Raw genomic sequence first — 18,292 nt, forward strand, 5'->3', positions numbered from 1 at the left:
ACAGAGAGCAAGCTCTCCTGTTTCTTCTTATAAAGGACACTAATTCCATCCATAATAACTTTGCTCTCATGACCTAATGGCCTCCCAAAGGCTCATCTCCTAATACCATCACATTGGGTGTTAGGTTTCAACATATGAATTGGGGGGGCCCACAAACATTCAGTATATCTATCTATCTATATATCTACATCCATATCTATATCAAGAGTGAAGGAGGAAGGGAGGGAGGGAGGAAGCAAACGTGGTAAAATATTAGCAAAGAGTGACTGTAGGTGAAGAGTATATGGGCATTTATTGTACTTCTGTATAGGCTTGAAATTTTTCAACACAAAGAGTTGGTAATTGCACTGAATTGTATACATAGAAATGGTTAACATGGCAAATATTAAGTTATGTGTATTTTCCACAATAAAAAATTAAAGAAAAAACATACAGTTTACATGGATGAGGACAAAGACAAATAATCAAATAGACAGCTCAAGGTTGGGTATAAGAAAACGGGAGTAAATAGATAGGAACTGAAAAGGTGGGTAATAAAATCATGACAGTAACAATTATCAAGAGAATGGAATGATGAGTGGAAATTAATAATTTCCTAGTTCTTCTTGGAAACTCAGAATATCAACAATACATATACAAGATGATTTGTCATGACAGTAATTGGTGTGAAATGTCCTTGGGGTTTTCACTTGCTCATAGGTTGATGTGAGGCAAGGGTGGGACAGAGTTGCTAAATAAAATCATACAAGTTGAGCTATCAAGAATAAAACATAAATGTCTAAGAATAGAGGTTTGTGTCCAACAGTTCTTTATATGTGCCAAACCAAACATTGTGTTAACTGAAAAAGAGAAACATGTCTACCAGAGATCCATCAATATGGGGAAAGCTTTAAAAACTCATTTCATCTGACACATGGGTGAGTGTGTTGTGTCTAATCAGTGGTCCGCTTAAGAAGGGTTGCCCAGAAAAGATGAAACAGGTGGGCAGGTGAATAATCTGTGTTGCTTATCCAGAAACCAAGAAGGTAAGAGCTAGAGGCTGAATAATCCATAGCGTTCTCAAGAACCAGGCCCAAAATGTTAACAATTCAAAGTTCTCAAGAGCCTGGTTAACAGCTGTGAGGCAGGCCCACTGCAGCTGCTGCTCAGGTTTTGGCCCTACAGCCCTTTCCTTGTTGGTTCTGCCACTGTCTGCCAAAGCTTGGGTAGGACCCTGAGAATCTAGAGATTAAAAGATATAAAAGGGACATGAGAACTCCTTTCAAAATCTACAGGGCTGAGTGGCAATTATTACTATGCCCAGTTTACAGGTGAGGAAACTAGAGCTTAAAAGGTTTAGGTAATGGTTCAATAGTCACATTGCTAAGGAATGGCAGAAATGGAATTCAAACCCAGGTTATCATTCATTCAGGACTTTATGTAATATTTCCTGAGATCTGCTTATGGCAAACAGTAGGGCTACAATGGTAAACAATACATAGTCCTTGCCCTCAGAATGCTTGTGTATACCTTAAAACAATGCAATCAGGTTTAGAATATTTCACATTATGTTATATATTCATGTGCTGAAGAATGGTAGCTTAAGTGGAGCTGGACTTTAGGGTACATGGAGAGAATGATGGGAAGTGCATCTGGAAAACTGATTTGGGTCTAGAGTGTATTGGCCTCAAAATGTTATGCCCAATTGAGTGGACTTTACACTATATAAAATGGATAATTCTAAGCATTTCCAAAACAGAAGAATGACATGATCAACTCCATTTAGTAAGATAACTCTAGGAGCAGGTGAAGAATGGATTTGGGAGAGCTGGGAAGAAAGACAATTAAACTCACCGTTACAATAGCCCACATAAGAGAAGATGAAGGACAGAACTAAGACAATAATAGTAGAGACATGCAAAGATGTGGATAAACAGATGTGAGAGCTTTTTGGAGGTTTGAATCAGTAAAATTTTGTGACTGACTCTACATAGGGGGTAAACACAAGGAAGCCAATACTGATACTGAATTGGTAAAATATTAGACAATGGAAATGAGGGATGCAGGAAGAAGGCTGGTAGAAGATTGAAGGAGGTAGAAGATATTTGGTTTGGGACACATTGATCTTATGATGATTCTATTATATCCAGGAGAGAATGTCCAGTAAACAGCTAGAAACAGGACTGAAGTTGAAGAGAAACTTTTGGGTTAATGTTAGGAATTTGGGATCATCAGCTCTTTTGAGTTGGTTGAAGGTATAAGAAAAGACTAAGACAATCTGTTTTGGAAAGCATAGAAGAGAGGAGAGGAGAGGAAGGGAGTGGAGGGCAAGAGAAAGGGGAGGAAGGAGGAAAGGGCAAAGGGAAGGGAAAGAAAGGGAAGAGAGAGGAAGAGAGGGGAGTTATAAACAATATGCACAGACTGTGCTGTGATACATAGTAGGTGCATAATAAGTGTAATTGTAAGTTAAATTAATATATAAATGAGTGAATGAAAGTACCTCCAAAATTAAAATTTGGGTAGAACGAGAGGAACCAGCAAAAGACTGAAAAATATTGGTGAGAGAAGTAGAACCTCCTAGAGGGAATGGAGTTGTGCACACCAAGAAAGAATAAAATTTTGAGACTGGAACTGACTGTAGGGAGGACTAAAAAGGCCATGGGAGATTGTCTTGAAGGGCTTGGGATCTAGTCAGGGGCCTGAATTCAGTTACTCATGGTAGAAATATATGCATGATTGTTAATAAATTCCAGAAACAGCAAAGAAAGGAAACTAGGTATACAGAGAAAGCAGCAATCAATCAGAGACACTTTTTCTGAATAACATTTTGAGCTGAAACTTAAAGGAACAGAATTTTGGACTACTGAAAGGAAAGGAAAGGAAAGGAAAGGGAAATGCACGTAAGCATATTGGTCAGTATGAAGACACAGAAGGTGGAATGAACTCAAAGAGTATGAAGTTGGAATATCCCTAATAGCTGGGTTAAGAAAATGCACATACACCCATACATACTCCTTGTGGCACCATTGTGGCACCACCTTGACCTGCATATGCTTGATGTTGCAGTCTGATCACCAAGAGATTGCGTTAATGGTCAGCATCCTGGTCTTCTCTTCTCCCCTCAGGCTCTGCTCCCCAACATTTACCCTAGGGACTGTGTAACAGGATCAGGATGGTGGTATCTTTTATCCCTCATGTTTTAATGCTTATACCTCATCCTGAGAAAGAATGTGATTCTTACTGGTTGAAATCTCCACTGTAGGTTTTGTAAATGTGAACAGTAAAAACCAAGGATGTCAAATCAAAAGATCTGGAGAAGAAAGTTTTGGGGGAAAAAAAACTGTTTCTTTTCAAAATTCCATCTATCATTGTTTTCCACCTGTTCAGATGAAACTTTCATTAAATTTTGAGTAACACTAGGCTAGTTCATTAAAAGTAAACAACGGCTGGCACATATTCCCTTACTGCAGACTATATATAGATTTTATAAAGTTCAATAAAGTAACACATTTCATATCAGAGGTACTGATTTTAATACACTACCATTAATGAAAGATTTGCTTAAAGGTAAGGGATATGTTCAAATATTTGTTATTAAAATATTAATGTGCAGATATGGGCCTGGTTTGTTGTCTCTGCTGAGTCTCAGAAATTTCTGCATGATTTGTCAAAATACAAACTTGTACTACCTGCTTCAGTAGCATAGCTGGTTCCTTATATATCATGATTCTGTGGAACGAAGTCCATTATACAAGAAACCAAGGCTCAAATAGGTAAAATCCCGGGGTCACACAGATGGTATAATGATAGCACTGGGATTGGAATCTTCTTATGTCTGTTTTCAGAGGTTGTACTCTTTGCACTATGTATTTCTGACTTGAGATCAGCAAGAATGCCCATCAAATGAGGATTAACTTGGAGGTATAACATTCATAGGGCACTTTAAAAGATCTTGAAATTTTAAGTGGCTTGATTGACCATTTGGAACTCACTTCTGACAGAGATTGTGAGACTTAAACCTCACATATAGTGATAAAGGAAGCATGTTTTTGAATCAACCATTTGGAGACTGAAATGTGATGTTTATTTTAGCTGAGGTAAATAAAAAGCCTACATCTCTCCAGTCATAATGGAAGTCAGAAAGAAAACATGATTTTATATATGGTAGGCTATTTACTTCACATTCCATTTATTATGAATGCACTTAATCTATAAGCCCTGCATGGCTGGTACCTGATTTCCTCCTGCAATCACTTACACATTTCCTTCTTGTACAATACATTTTAAGTTCACTAGTCCCCATTGCTAGGATAATGCACTGCCTGAGCTCAGATGGCACTCCATAAATATCAAATGACTGTTTCCCTGGTTCATGTTTCTCTATTTCCCATGTCCTTCCATTCTGCCACCAGAAAGTCTCATCCACAATATGAGGGTCAGAATCATCTTGACCTCCATATGCATTTGTTTGACACTGTAAAAGCCTCCAGGGCAGAAGGTTTCCCTTCCTTCTTCCCTGTCTCCCTCCCTTCCTTCCTTCTTTCCATTTTTTTTCTTTTTTGCATAATAGTATTCCATTGTATGTTTGTACCAAAGTTTGTTTCACCACTCATCCATTGAAGGACGTTTAGGTTGTTCCTAGGTTTTCATTATTATGAACAAAACTGCTATAAACAATCATATACACTTTTTCTCTGAATGTAAGTTTTCTTTTTTTTTTAAAGAAAAATTACCAAGAGTGCAATTGTGTGGTTGTATGGTAAGTGTATGTTTAACATGATAAGAAACTTCCCATCTGTTTTCTAGAGTGGCTGTACCATTCTGCATTCCCAAGAACAATGCGTAAGAACTCCAGTTGCTCCACATCATCACCAGAACTAGTGTTCCAGGATTTTTAAAGACATTCTAATATATGTATAGTGTTATTTTATCTTGGTTTTAATTTGCATCTGCCTAATGGCTAATGATGTTAAATATCGTTTCTTATACTTATTTGCCATCTGTATGTCCTTTTCAGTGAAATGTCTACTCACGCCTTCTTCCCATTTTCTAATTGGATTGTTTTTTACCGTCAAGTTTTCAGAATTATTTCTATATCCTGGATACAAGTCCTTTATTGCACACATGAATTGCAAATATTTTCTCCTAGTCTTCAGTTTGTCTTTTTATCTTCATTACAGGGCCTTTGACAGAGAAAATGTTCTTAATTTTCATAAGAACTTATTTATCTGTTTTTTCTTTTTATATATCATGCTTTTGGTTTCCTTTCTAAGAACTTTTTCCTAAACTCAGATTATATAGGTTTTCTCCTACGTTTTCTAAAAGTTTTAAAGCTTTATGTTTGTTTTTTAAATTTTTTTATTATATTATGTTAGTCACCGTACAGTACATCCCTGGTTTTTGATGTAAAGTTCGATGATTCATTAGTTGCGTATAACACCCAGTGCACCATGCATTATGTGCCCTCCTTACTACCCATCACCAGCCTATCCCATTCCCCCACCTCCCTCCCCTCTGAAGCCCTCAGTTTGTTTCTCAGAGTCCATAGTCTCTCATGCTTCATTCCCCCTTCTGATTACCCCCCTTTCTTTATCCCTTTCTTCCCCTACTGATCTTCCTAGTTCTTATGTTCCATAGATGAGAACAGACACTTTTCCAATTTTTTTTTAAGATTTTATTTATTTATTTGACAGAGATAGAGACAGCCAGCGAGAGAGGGAACACAGTCAGGGGGAGTGGGAGAGGAAGAAGCAGGCTACCAGCAGAGGAGCCTGATGTGGGGCTCAATCCCAGAATGCCGGGATCACGCCCTGAGCCGAAGGCAGACGCTTAACGACTGAGCCACCCAGGCGCCCCTAAAGCTTTATGTTTTATATTTACATCTTACACCATTTTGAATTAATCTTTGCATTAGTTGTGAGGTCGAGGTCAGGATTCATTTCTATTTTTCATTTTCTTTGCATATGGATGACCACTTGTTCCATTTGTTGAAAAGACTACAATTTATTTCTCCAAAGAATTGCTTTTACATCTTTGTCAAAGATCAAATGGCCACACTTGTGTGGGTCTATTTCTGAACTCTCTATTCCTGTCCATTGATCCAAGTGTTTATTCCTTTGCCAATGCACACCATATTCATTATTGTAGCTTTATAGTGAGTCCTAAAACTTAGTAGTGTGAGTCCTCTAACTCTGTTCTTTTTCTCAAAATCGTTTTAGCTCTTTTTTTATTTGTCCTTTCATATAAATTTTAGGATGTAGAGTTTTAGAAATTCCTGTTGTCTATAGTGATGATAACCACAAAAAACATTCTAGGATTTTCATTGCTATTGCACTTTGGGAAGAATTGCCATCTTTATTACATTGAATCCTCCAGTCCGTGCTCATGATATGTCTCACCATTTATTTATCTCTTTGTTGGTATCTTTCCTTAGCATTTTGTAGTTTTCAGCATACAAATCTTGTGCAAATTTGTTATATTAATACTTAATTTTTTCATTTTGGAGGCATTTTAATTGGTATACATATTTTTTATTTAAATTGAATTTAATTAACATATAGTGGATTATTAGTTTCAGAGGTAATTTAGTGATTCATCAGTTGCATATAACCCCCAGTGCTCATTCCATCAAGTGCTCTCCTTAATGTCCATTACCCAGTTATTCCCTGCCCCCATCTACCTCCCCTCCAGCAACCTTCAGTTTGTTGCCTAGAGTTAAGAGTCTCTTATGGTTTGCCTCCCTCTCTGTTTTCATCTTATTATACATATATATTTTTTATAATTTTGACTTCCAATTGTGCATTGCTTAAATTTAATTTTTAAAGATTTATTTAGTTGAGAGAGAGAGAGGGAGGGAGGGAATGAGATGGAGGGGCAGAGACAGAGGGAGAAAGAATCTCCAGCAGATTCCATGTTGTGCATGAAACCCTACACAGAGCTAGATCTTAAGACCCTGAGATCGTGACCTGAGCCAAAACCAAGAGTCAGACACTCGACTGAATGTGCCACCCAGGTGCCCTTTATTGCTTGAATTTGGAAATACAATTAAATCTTGTGTACTGACCCTATATCCTGTGACCTTGCTAAACTCATTTATTAGTTCTAGGAAGTCTTCATTTTACATTGCTGAGATTTTCTACATAGATAATCATATTGTCTAAAAATGGGGACTATTTCTTCCTTTCCAATGTACATTCTTTATTTTTCTTATCTTACACTATCAGCTAGAACTTTTAGTATGATGTTGAATAGGTGTTGTGAAAGTAGGTATCCTTGCCTTGTTCCTGATCTTAGAGGGAAAGCATTCAATTCTTCACCATTACGATGCTAGCCATAGATTTCTCATAGATGTCTCTTATCAGGTTAAGGAAATTTCCTTTTACTCCTAGTTTGCTTAGAGGTTTTTTTTTCTATATTATTTATTTGCCAGAGAGACACAGAGAGAGAGACTGAGAGAGCACAAGCAGGGGGGACAACAGGCAGAGGGAGAAGCAGGTTCCCTGCTGAGCAAGAAGCCCAACAAGGGACTAGTTCCCAGGACCCTGGGATCATGACCTGAGCCGAAGGCAGACACTTAACTGGCCAAGCCACCCAGGCATCCCTAGAGTATTTTTTTTAATCATTTATGGATGTTGTATTTCATCAAGTATTTTCTACATCTATTGCTATGATCATGTAGGTATTTTCTTCTTCAGACAGTTAAAATGGTGGATTATATTGATCAATTTGATTGATTTTTGAATATTGAACTGGCCTAGCATTCCTGGATTAACCCCTTATTGGTTGTAATGCTTTACTCATATTGCTGGTTTCAATTTTTAAATATTCCGTTGGAGTTTTTGGCCTCTATGTTCATGAGGGATATTGGTTTGAAGTTGTTTTTTTTTTAACTATGTTATTTTCTTTCTTTCTTTCTTTCTTTCTTTCTTTCTTTCTTTCTTTCTTTCTTCTTTCTCTTTCTTTTAATTTTTTTGCACTATCTTTGGTTTTGGTATCAGAGTAATGTTGTCATCATAAAGTAAGTCAGAAAGTCTTTACTGCTATATTCTGGAGTAGATTGGTATTATATCTTCTTTAATTATTTGGTAAATTTTATCTGAGCCTGCAGGTGTATTTTTCAGGAGAATTTTAACTACAAAATCAATTTCTGTAATAGTTAAAAATTATTCAAGTTATCTATTTAATCTTCAGTGAGTTTTGTTAATTTGGATTTTGAGGTGTTGGTGACTTCATCTACGTTGTTGAATTTCTATATGTAGAACTGTTTATTGTATTTCCTTATTTTCTTTTTAATATCTGCAGGATCTGTAGTAACATCCTCTCATTCCTGATATTGGAAATTTGTATTTTTTCTTTTATATCTTTTCAATATTTTTAGGCAATTATCAATTTTATTACTTATTTTCGAAGAACCAGCTTTGGCTTCATTTATTTTCTTCCTCTCTTTAAAAAAAATCTTTGGGGCACCTAGGCGGCTCAGTTGGTTAAGCGTCTTCCTCCAGCTCAGGTCATGATCCCAGGGTCCTGGGATCAAGCCACACATCGGGCTTCCTTGCTCAGCGGAGAACCTGATTCTCCCTCTCCCTCTGCCTGCAGCTCACCCTGCTTGTGCTCTCTCCCTCTTTCTCTTACTCTCTCTCTCTGTGTCAAATAAATAAATAAAATCTTTAAAAAATCATTGATTTATGCTTTTTATTATTTCCTTCCTTTTGCTTGATTTTGGTTTAATTTGCTATTCTTTTAGTAATTTCCTAAGACAAATACTTACATAATTGATTTGAGACCTTTTTTATTTTCTAACACATGCTCTTAATGCTATAAATTTTCTTTCTAAGCACTACTTTAACTGAAATCCACAAATTTTATGTTGCATTTTCATTTTCATTCCATTTCAAATAATTTCTAATTTCCTTTGAGATTTCTTCTATGATCCTTGAATTATTTAAGTGGTTTAATTTCCAAGTGATTGGATTTTTTTCTTTTGGCTATTTTTCTGTTATCGCCTTCTAGTTTAAATCAGTTATGGTCAGAGACCATACTTTGTATGATTTCAATTCTTTTCAAATATGTTATGGTTTGCTGTATGGCCCAAGGTATGGTCTGTCTTGCTAAATGTATTCTGTTAATTGTTGAGTGGAGTGTTCTATAAATATAAATTAGTTCCAGTTGGTTGATGATATTGTTCAGTCAAATACTTTTTATTATATAATGCTCTTGATGATAGAGAATGTTGTTTATTGAGTGCTTTCTATGTTACAAGTGCTGTATAGACAATTATTTGTAATACTGATTTAAACACTGCAAGGTAAAATCCCAGTTTACAGATTAGAAAACTGACACTCAGAGATGTTGACTACCATGCCCAAGATCACATAAAAATAAAACTTTGAGAACAAAATTTGAAATAAATTCTGTCTGACTCTGAAGATCATATTCTTTTCATTATGCCATCCTACTTTTGGCTTGATATATTTACTGGTTAGCATGTTCTTTGGAGGAATGTTAAAGTATATATTTTGTCTCTCTAACCAGATTGTGAGCTTTCTGATGTTAAAGATTGTCTTCTTTTCCTTTTACATAGTGCCCTTTAAAACTTTAGTGTACAGTAAGGGCTTGATAGTTCTGACTGACAAATTGACTGACCAACAAATTGACTCACCAACAAGTCCTTTAAACATTCTCAGTGGGAACAGGATGATGGTGATCGTAGCCACTGCCATTGAAGGGGCAAGAAGTCAGATCTCAGACCTGGATTATATATTATTTCTCAATAAAGACGCTATTGGTATTTGGAGTTTGAAGATTCTTGTCATGAGAATTGCACAAGACTCTTAAACATTATAGAACATTTAGCATCCCTCACTACCTATGACTTAATATTGGTATTTCTTAACAATTATTTTCACAATCAAAAAATCTTCCACACAATTCCAAGTTTCCTTTATAAGGGAAGTATCACTCTAACTGAGAGCTACTAACAGTTCCTGCAACATACAGGTGTTCAGTAAAAGTTTGTCGTATAAAAGAGAGAGAAAGTGCACCCCTCAGGAAAAGTACTTCATAGCTTTGAGAATTATGATCAAGGATGTGTCTCTCCAGATCTCCTGGTGGGGAAGGGATGCAAATGGTGTCTACAGTCACTCCTGAAATGCCTTCATAAGATTCCTTGGATTTGTCCAAGATCACAGTTCACTGTTTCAATGACAGTCAAGATTCTATAGATAAGGAAACAACTGTGAAGATCCAAAGTCAACCATTGTGCAAAGAGCTCTCCCTGATTGTTGTATTGGGTGAAATCTGTGAAGTCTTTCTCAGACCCTGTGAAGAATCAGGCAAGTAGGGTTAAGTATGCTCTTTATAATCAGGAAACAGGAGAAGGAACACAGCACAAAATTCTAAATTTGTAGTTTTCAACTCTGGTAGTACATTACAGTCACTTCAGAAGTTTTTTTAAAAATATGATTGCCTATGCCCTACCTCAGACCAGTTAGATCAGAATCTGAGAATGGCATCTGGGTATGATACATTTTTAAGCTCCCAGGTGATTATAATGTGCAACTAATGTTGAGAACCATTAGATTTAAAGTAAGGGGATGAGTAGATTAGCAAATAAGGTTTTTAAAAAGATGATTTCAATGTGCTATGGCAGAAGATTGCTAGACTGTGGAGTCAGAAGGACCTGGGTAATATTAGTTACATATCATCTACGTGATTCTGAGAAGAGTATTTACTTTCTCTGAGCTTCACTTTCTTAATCTGTAAAATAGAAATAAATATAGGATCTACCGTATAGTCTTGTTGTAATAACATAAAATTTGTGATTGAATTTAGCACATTTCTTTATACTGACTGATTCAATAACTCTTTTAAAAACATGTAGCATGAAACTGTAACTTTTGAGCTACACAATACACATTCAGAAGCCAGGGAGAAGTTAGAGAAAATTTCATTTGGGACAGCAAATGGCCAAGATGACATCATAATTAAGGTGGGGGGGATGCTCATTTCAAGGAGAATAGTAAAACTCACCATATTCCAGGCTCCGTGAATATGGATCTTCTGCCTTCATTCACTGCAGACCAGTGAAAGAACATCTCCCAGGATCTGTCGCCAGGATAGGTGATTCCTCCATCAAGCCATAAGCACAGTAATACAAAAGGGGGAAACACATTTGGGTATCATCAAGCCTGTTCCTCACATCCTTTCAAAATGCATAGCACAGATGGAGAAACAAATTAACATCAGAATGGTCACCTGCTTCGACATTATGAAGACGAGAATGCTTTCATCTAGGCATAAATTCACAGCCCTCACAATTTGGAGGACTGTTTTACTCCATTGCCCCCATCAAATAGTTTGGGATGACACAGTACTTGATAACGCACAGGGCTGAATGCCCAGCAGGCATTGCATCTACATTATTCAAATGTCTACAGGCAGTGACAATGGATAAAGACAACCCCATTAATATATCACAACATGGGAAAGAGATACAGGTTCTCTAGATGAAAATATTTAGGCACCAGTTTGGTCTGCTGGCACAATACCTCATCATCCCTGAGCATTAATGAGTTAGCCTTTAGGTTGTTATCCTGTAACCTCCATTTCAGCAAAGGCTGCAGTTGTGATGAACAAAATGGCTCATTTTATCCTAGGCGGTGCTGATGCCCCAAGATAATTAAATCTGGGGACAATGTTCTTCAATACGTAGAGTCAGCCCATCATGCCATAGCAGACGCTCATAAACTTGTTCAAATATCACCTAATGTACCACAATTTAACTAGAAAAAAAGAGAGTAATTTCTCTATTTAAAGTCACTACAAAATCCTGCATAGCCAAGCAACAGAATTAAATGAATCTGCCCACAAAAGACTTTATAAAGTCCACTTTTTAAACAATTTCTTTGCTTTAAAATCAATAGCACAATGACAGGCACATGACAGATGTTTGATAAACATTTATTGAATGGAAAAAATAAAATAAATGCATAGAAACAAGTCTTTCACAACTCAAACCTGGTTTAATAAAAAATGAAAAAGCATGGTACAAGGCAGCTGGCCACCACATACATCTCAGGTACAAGAGTATTTTATTAGAACACTGAATGGCAATTAGAGACTTTATTGACCACATAAAAACTAATTAAATAATTCTTTGATGTTTAAAAGTGATTTATAGTTTATAATCAGGATAAAGGGTTGAGTAAACAAGATTATATGACAGATCATAAAATGAGAAATACATTCTTACTACCATCTTCTGTATTGATCATTTATCTATAATTCCTTTAATCCCTATGTTTGGGGAAACAACTGGTATTTTAATTGTGACCAAGACTTTTTAATATGACTAAGAATGTATTTTACATAAAAAGTTTATGACACAATCTATCTCATAGTCAATTTAACTTTTCCAATTGTTCCCAAAGCATCTCAGTGGTGACTACAGGTCCCCAAACTCTCAGTATGAATCAGTGAAAAAACCCCATTGGGAATGGCCATTTTGGACGTCACAGCTACTCATCAGCCCCTGGGCTTACTTTTCTCAGCATCTCAGGAGAACAGTCAAGAAGGCAGAAACTTTGCTATATTAATGATTCTGCCAATTACACAGAAATGGCCAAGCTTGGAAGGAAGTTGGGAAAGAGAGTATAACTTGAAGCTTAGTTCCAGAGGCTTTACTGTTGTGGGCACATGAGCTTTTCTGGGCCTGTTAAGGGAACATCTGGAAAAAGCCCAACAACTGATGCTGGCCTGAAGCATTTTGGATAAGTACAGAAACAGAAAAGTGGTGAAAACTTGTGACTTCTAGAGACATTCAAAGAAGAAAGGTGGGTGATAAGGGACAGAAATGTTTGTAGATAAAAGTTTGAATGTTCCACTTACCTAGTCATTCCTAGTCAGCTTCTACTTGAGCCTTATCCCAACAGCCCTGGGTAGAATTAGGGGAACTGGGTTCTATTCCTGACCATGTCAGTAAGTGTGTGTGTACTCTGGATCTTTGTACGGCTAGCTCCACTCCATTCAGATTCCAGGTTTTATTTTTTTTTATTTTTTATTTTTTTGAATTTTTAAAAATTTATTTTTAATTGAAGCATAGTATATACAATATTATATTATTTTTAGGTGTACAATATAGTGATTTGACATTTATCTACATTACAAAATACTCACCACAATAAGTATAGTTACCATCTGTCACCGTACATTATTACAATATTATTGGCGATACCTGTTTTAATGTCAACTCCTTAGAGAGGCTTTCCCTTCCACTTTACCTAATGTTGCCCCTCCAAACCCTGAGCTCTTTTTATTTCATTAACCTGTATTGTTTTCTTCATAATTAAAAAAATAATTAATTAATTTGTTTGTTTACTGTTCATCTCTTCCTTTAGACTGTAAAGTCCATAACATTACCCCTAGTGCCTATCACATTGCCAGGAACACACCAAGCACCCAATGAATATTAGTTGAAAAAATAAATGCATGCATGCTCAAGAACAATGTACTTAACTTCTGTATAACTTAGATTCATCATCGGTAAAATTAAGAGAAATCATTTTGGTTATTTTCAAGATTAGCATGATAACAAAGGAAGAATAGGTTTATAAATCCCTTGAAAAAACTTTAATAATCTTTAATTGTATGACTCTACATTTTGAAAAAACAGAATGGATACAATAGTAGCATTAGAATATTATAGACCAATATTTAAATATAAATTCTGCCATTTAACCAGCTATGAGATCTTGAGCAAAGCATTGGAGTGCTCCCAGACTCAGTTACCTGGTTTGTAAGATGGGAATGATAATAGTGGTTATTTCCTAGGGTTGGTAAGAAGATTAAGTAAAATAACTCATATTAACCATCCAACATAATATATGGCAGTTTTGGGGTACTTTGTTTTTGGTAGCTATTAATATAGTCAGTATAATATTTTAAAACTTAACAACCAGTACTACATATTGTGGAAACTTCAGTTCCCAAAGATGGCTATAAAGGTGACTCTAGTGGAACACCAGTTATAAGCAGGCAGCCACAGGCTGAGAGTGGCAGAAGGGCATCAGACATTTACTTACAAGTTGTGAGAGGCTAATCTAGTTTTCTCTTTCAGGGTCTGATTTGGAGCCCACAAGAAGATGGAGGTCAGTGTTGTGAAAACCAAGGTGGACTGACAGGTGCCAGGGCAGCTTTTAGGGAGGAGCAGGCTCCAAAGGAGCAATTTAACAATTGTTATAGAAGTTTTTAAAACTTAATTTGATTTTCCCATTGCATGCTTTCTGAGTATTGACTCTGACTATATTGACACTTCACAAGTATTTTCCTACATATTTCACTGGATCTTTGCAGCAATCCTGTGAGATCAGAAAAACAAGTGTTATTGTTCCCATTTTATAGATAAAAATCCTATGACTCAGAAAGGACTTGCTGAAGCCTATAGAGATAAAATAGTATGGAATCAGAATTCAAACCCAAGTGTTCTGACTCTAAATCCAATTATGTAAATCCTCTGTGCAATGCTATATATTGTCCCTCATTATCCCAGCTCTTAACAGGAAAAACTATATAAAAATAAAATACAGGTAGACAAACACTGTTACAGAAGGGAAGGGGTGGAAGAATGGGGTAACTGGGTAATGGGTATTAAAGAGGGTGCATGTTGTGATGAGCACTGGATGTTATACGCAATTTATGAATTGTTGAACACTACATCAAAAGCTCATGATGTGCTATATGCTGGCTAACTGAACATAATAAATAAATTAATTAATTAATTAATATCTCGACTGAAAAAAGAATACAGCTAGACATTGGCAATCTCCCTGATTAACAGAAAAGATAGAAATGGCCCTAAGAAGAATTCGACATTGTGATTTCTCAAAGATCTATGGGTGAAGCAGCCCCCTATGTTTTGATAAAGACATGGATGCTATGTTTCTGAAAAAGGAGGGGTCTGAGGTTGTTATCTCTCCCAAGTAGGAGGAATACTGTAGACAGGACACCTGGGTCCCAGTTCCAGCACTTACACCACATCTCTGGGAAACTATGGGCAATTTGCTTTCCCTTTAGAGGTCCTGGTTTCTGGATTTCTCCATCTTTAAATCATTAGATAAAAGCAGTAGCTCTTACCATTTTTACTGATGCAACACACACACTGGAGAATTACAACACAATGATTAGTAACAGGAGCTCTGTTAGGAAGGAATACTTTGCGGGGGGCAAGTGGGACAATCTAAAAGAGGCTTGTGTGTGGTCTGAACAGACTTACCAGGAGATTCCCCCAATCATAATAATAGCTAATATTTACCACATGCTTATTGTGTGTTAGGTGCTTTACATGAATTATCTTATTTAATCTTCACAGTGAATTAATGAAGTAAGAAATATTTGGTAATCTTGTCTTAAAGATAAGGAAACTAAGTCTCAGAGAGATTAAATCCAGGGTCACACAGCTAGCATGTCATAGAATTGGATTCTAACCCACATATAATTGACCCTAGAGTCCTCTTACCTCTATATTATATTTTTTGATATTTCCACTCTAGTCATTCCCCTGCTGTTCCTCAAACACATAACTGATAATGAAAAAACTAGTAAGTTTCTAGAGTTGCTCCCATGTCTAAGATTTCTGTCCTGCACTTTATGCTCAAGTTAAGCTTTGGCCGAGAACAGGTTCAGTGTTAAAAAGAAAGGTGTAGAAGGAGGAAGGAAATCAGAATTATTTAAGTACCTACTCTTCTCTTGCCTTGCTAGACATTGTACATACATCCACCATCACCTTTAATTTTTACAACCAGTCTTACAAGATTGGTGTTTTGTCCCCATTTACAGAGAAGACTCAGGTTAAGATACTAGCCCAAGATCACAGAGACAATAAGTGGCAAGGTTGAGATTCAGACCCATTCTTCTGGCTCCAGATTTCATCCTCATGCCTTTAAACCTTATATCCAATAGGCTGGAGGATGGCAAGAGATGAGTAAGCCAGAGTGAAGCCATAGTTGACACACCCAGTAGGGTGTCCTAGGTAGCCAGGGCCAGACCCTGCTGGTCTCTGTTTAAGGCCTTGAGCCATACATGTTTCGCTATTGTCATGCATGTTCCCTTTGCAGACCTGTAGTGGCACAATGGGTGCAGGCAACGGCAGCAAGTTGAGTGAATTCTTCCTCGTGGGCCTCAGTGATGATCCTCAGTTTCAGCCTGTATTCTTTGCCCTCTTCTCCCTGATCTATGCAATCACATCGGTGGGAAACCTGGGCCTCCTTGCCCTCATTGTGGTCAGCCCTAGACTCCACACTCCAATGTATTTCTTCCTCAGCAACCTATCTTTTATTGACTTCTGTTATTCTTCAGTCACTGTTCCAAAAATGTTGATGGGACTTTTCTCTGGTTGCCAAACAATCTCCTTCTCTGGTTGTGTGGTACAGACAAGCTGCTTTGTGATCTTTGCTGTCACTGAGTTCTTCCTCCTGGCTTCCATGGCCTATGACCGCTATGTGGCCATCTGCAACCCTCTGCTCTACCATATCATCATGTCCCCAAGGTTTTGTTTGCAGCTAGTGGCTGCCAGCTATGCAGTGGGCCTGATGAACATGGTGCTCCTCACGAGCACAACCTTTTATCTGACCTTCTGTAAATCCCATGTCATCACTCACTATTTCTGTGATATCCCTCCCCTTTTAAAACTCTCTTGCTCTGACACGCAGATCCTCCAACTTCTCCTCTTTGCATGTGGTGGTTTTAATGTGTCTGTGTCCCTGATAATCGTCCTGGTCTCCTATGCATGTGTCTTCTTGGCTATCATCAGAATCCCCTCAGCCCAGGGAAAACACAAGACATTCTCCACTTGTGCTTCCCACCTGACTGCTGTCAGCCTGTACTATGGAACCACGGTGTTCATTTACTTGCGCCCATCCTCTGAGTACTTACTGGGCAGAGACAGGCTGGTCTCTGTATTCTACACAGTGGTCATTCCCATGCTTAACCCCATGATCTACAGTCTGAGGAATAAAGATGTGAAGGAAACATTTGGGGATGTTCTCAAGAAGGCCTCACAATTCTCCCTCCCCACACCCAGATTTCCATGATGTCAAATGCAGTAAAGAAAGGGTAGTAAAGAGAAGGAGAGAGAGGTGACATATATTTGGCCATTCACCATGTCTCAGGCATTATTCTAGGATTTTTAAATAGATTATGCCTTGAATCCTCTTCATAACTCTGGAAGTCAAGTATTATTATCTTCATTTTATAGACGAGGAACCTGAGACCCTGAGAGCTTTGGCTATTTGCCCAAGTTCACATAGCTTGTATGCAGAGGAATTTGAAATTCAAGTCAGCACCGTCTGACTCTGAAACTCCCTTTCTATTACATTACACTGTTTCACTATAAGGCAAGATGCCACCCTCTCTCTCTCTCTTTTAAAGATTTATTTATTTATTTGATAGAGAGAGCATGCATGTGGGCAAGTAGAGAGAAGGGCAGAGGGAGAAAATCTTCAAGCAGACTCTCTGCTGCGCTAGAGCCTGACTTTGGGCTTGATCTCGCAATCCATGAGACCCATGAGATCATGACCTGAGTCAAACCAAGAGTCAGATGCTTAACTTCCTGAGCCACCCAGGCGCCCCAAGATGCCACCCTCTCTCTTTATCCTGAGTCAAGGGTTTCCAAATTTTTTCCCTTTCTGGTAAATCTGGTCCCTAAAATTTGTAATAGATTCAGCCCCCTAAGACCTATTTCCTTTCCCATAGCCAATTTTCTACTTCTGGCTTTGGATCGTGTCTAATCAGGTCACTAAATTAATTGAATGCCTATTACATACAGAGCCCTATACCAGATGCGGGGTGGAGACAAATCACAAGGAAGAAAGCTGTGACTATTTATCTTTTGGCAGCTTACAACTCATTTAGGGAAGACAGAACATCCCACCCAAAAAGGAACCGAATTATGACTTTTTATTTAAATTGAACTTTATTGAGTTTTTTTCCTATGTGGTAAATGCTAAATCAGTTATTTCATAATCCTCCCAAGAACTCTATATTGTAGGTAAAATTGTTGCTCCCACTTTATGGATAAGAATGGTGTAATTAAAAACGCTTAAGTAAACCACTCAAGGTCACACAGCTAATGAATTTTGAATACAGGACTTGAATCAGGCCTGCTTGTCCAAAGAGCTTGTGTTCTTGCTATATCACCTCCTGGATTACTAGGATGCCTATCAACAAGCACCAAGAAATATAAGTTGTGAGGTTGGGACTCAAGTCAACAGAAGCAGGTTGGGTTGTGTTTGTAAGAAAGCATCTAGAAAGAGGTGTGTAG

General features: G+C 37.4%; 1 protein-coding gene across 1 annotated transcript; it reads left to right on the forward strand.

The window, feature by feature from the left end:
- The first annotated feature begins 16,103 nt into the window (after nt 1–16,103).
- On the forward strand, nt 16,104–17,063 carry LOC123780191 (olfactory receptor 5AP2-like). Its single transcript, XM_045778979.2, has one exon. The coding sequence runs from the start codon at nt 16,104–16,106 to the stop codon at nt 17,061–17,063; it is 960 nt and encodes a 319-aa protein (XP_045634935.1).
- The last annotated feature ends 1,229 nt before the right edge of the window (nt 17,064–18,292 follow it).

Source organism: Ursus americanus, chromosome X, assembly GCF_024610735.1.
Source record: "Ursus americanus isolate L20-20 chromosome X, mUrsAme1.1.p, whole genome shotgun sequence".
Lineage (NCBI taxonomy): Eukaryota > Metazoa > Chordata > Mammalia > Carnivora > Ursidae > Ursus > Ursus americanus.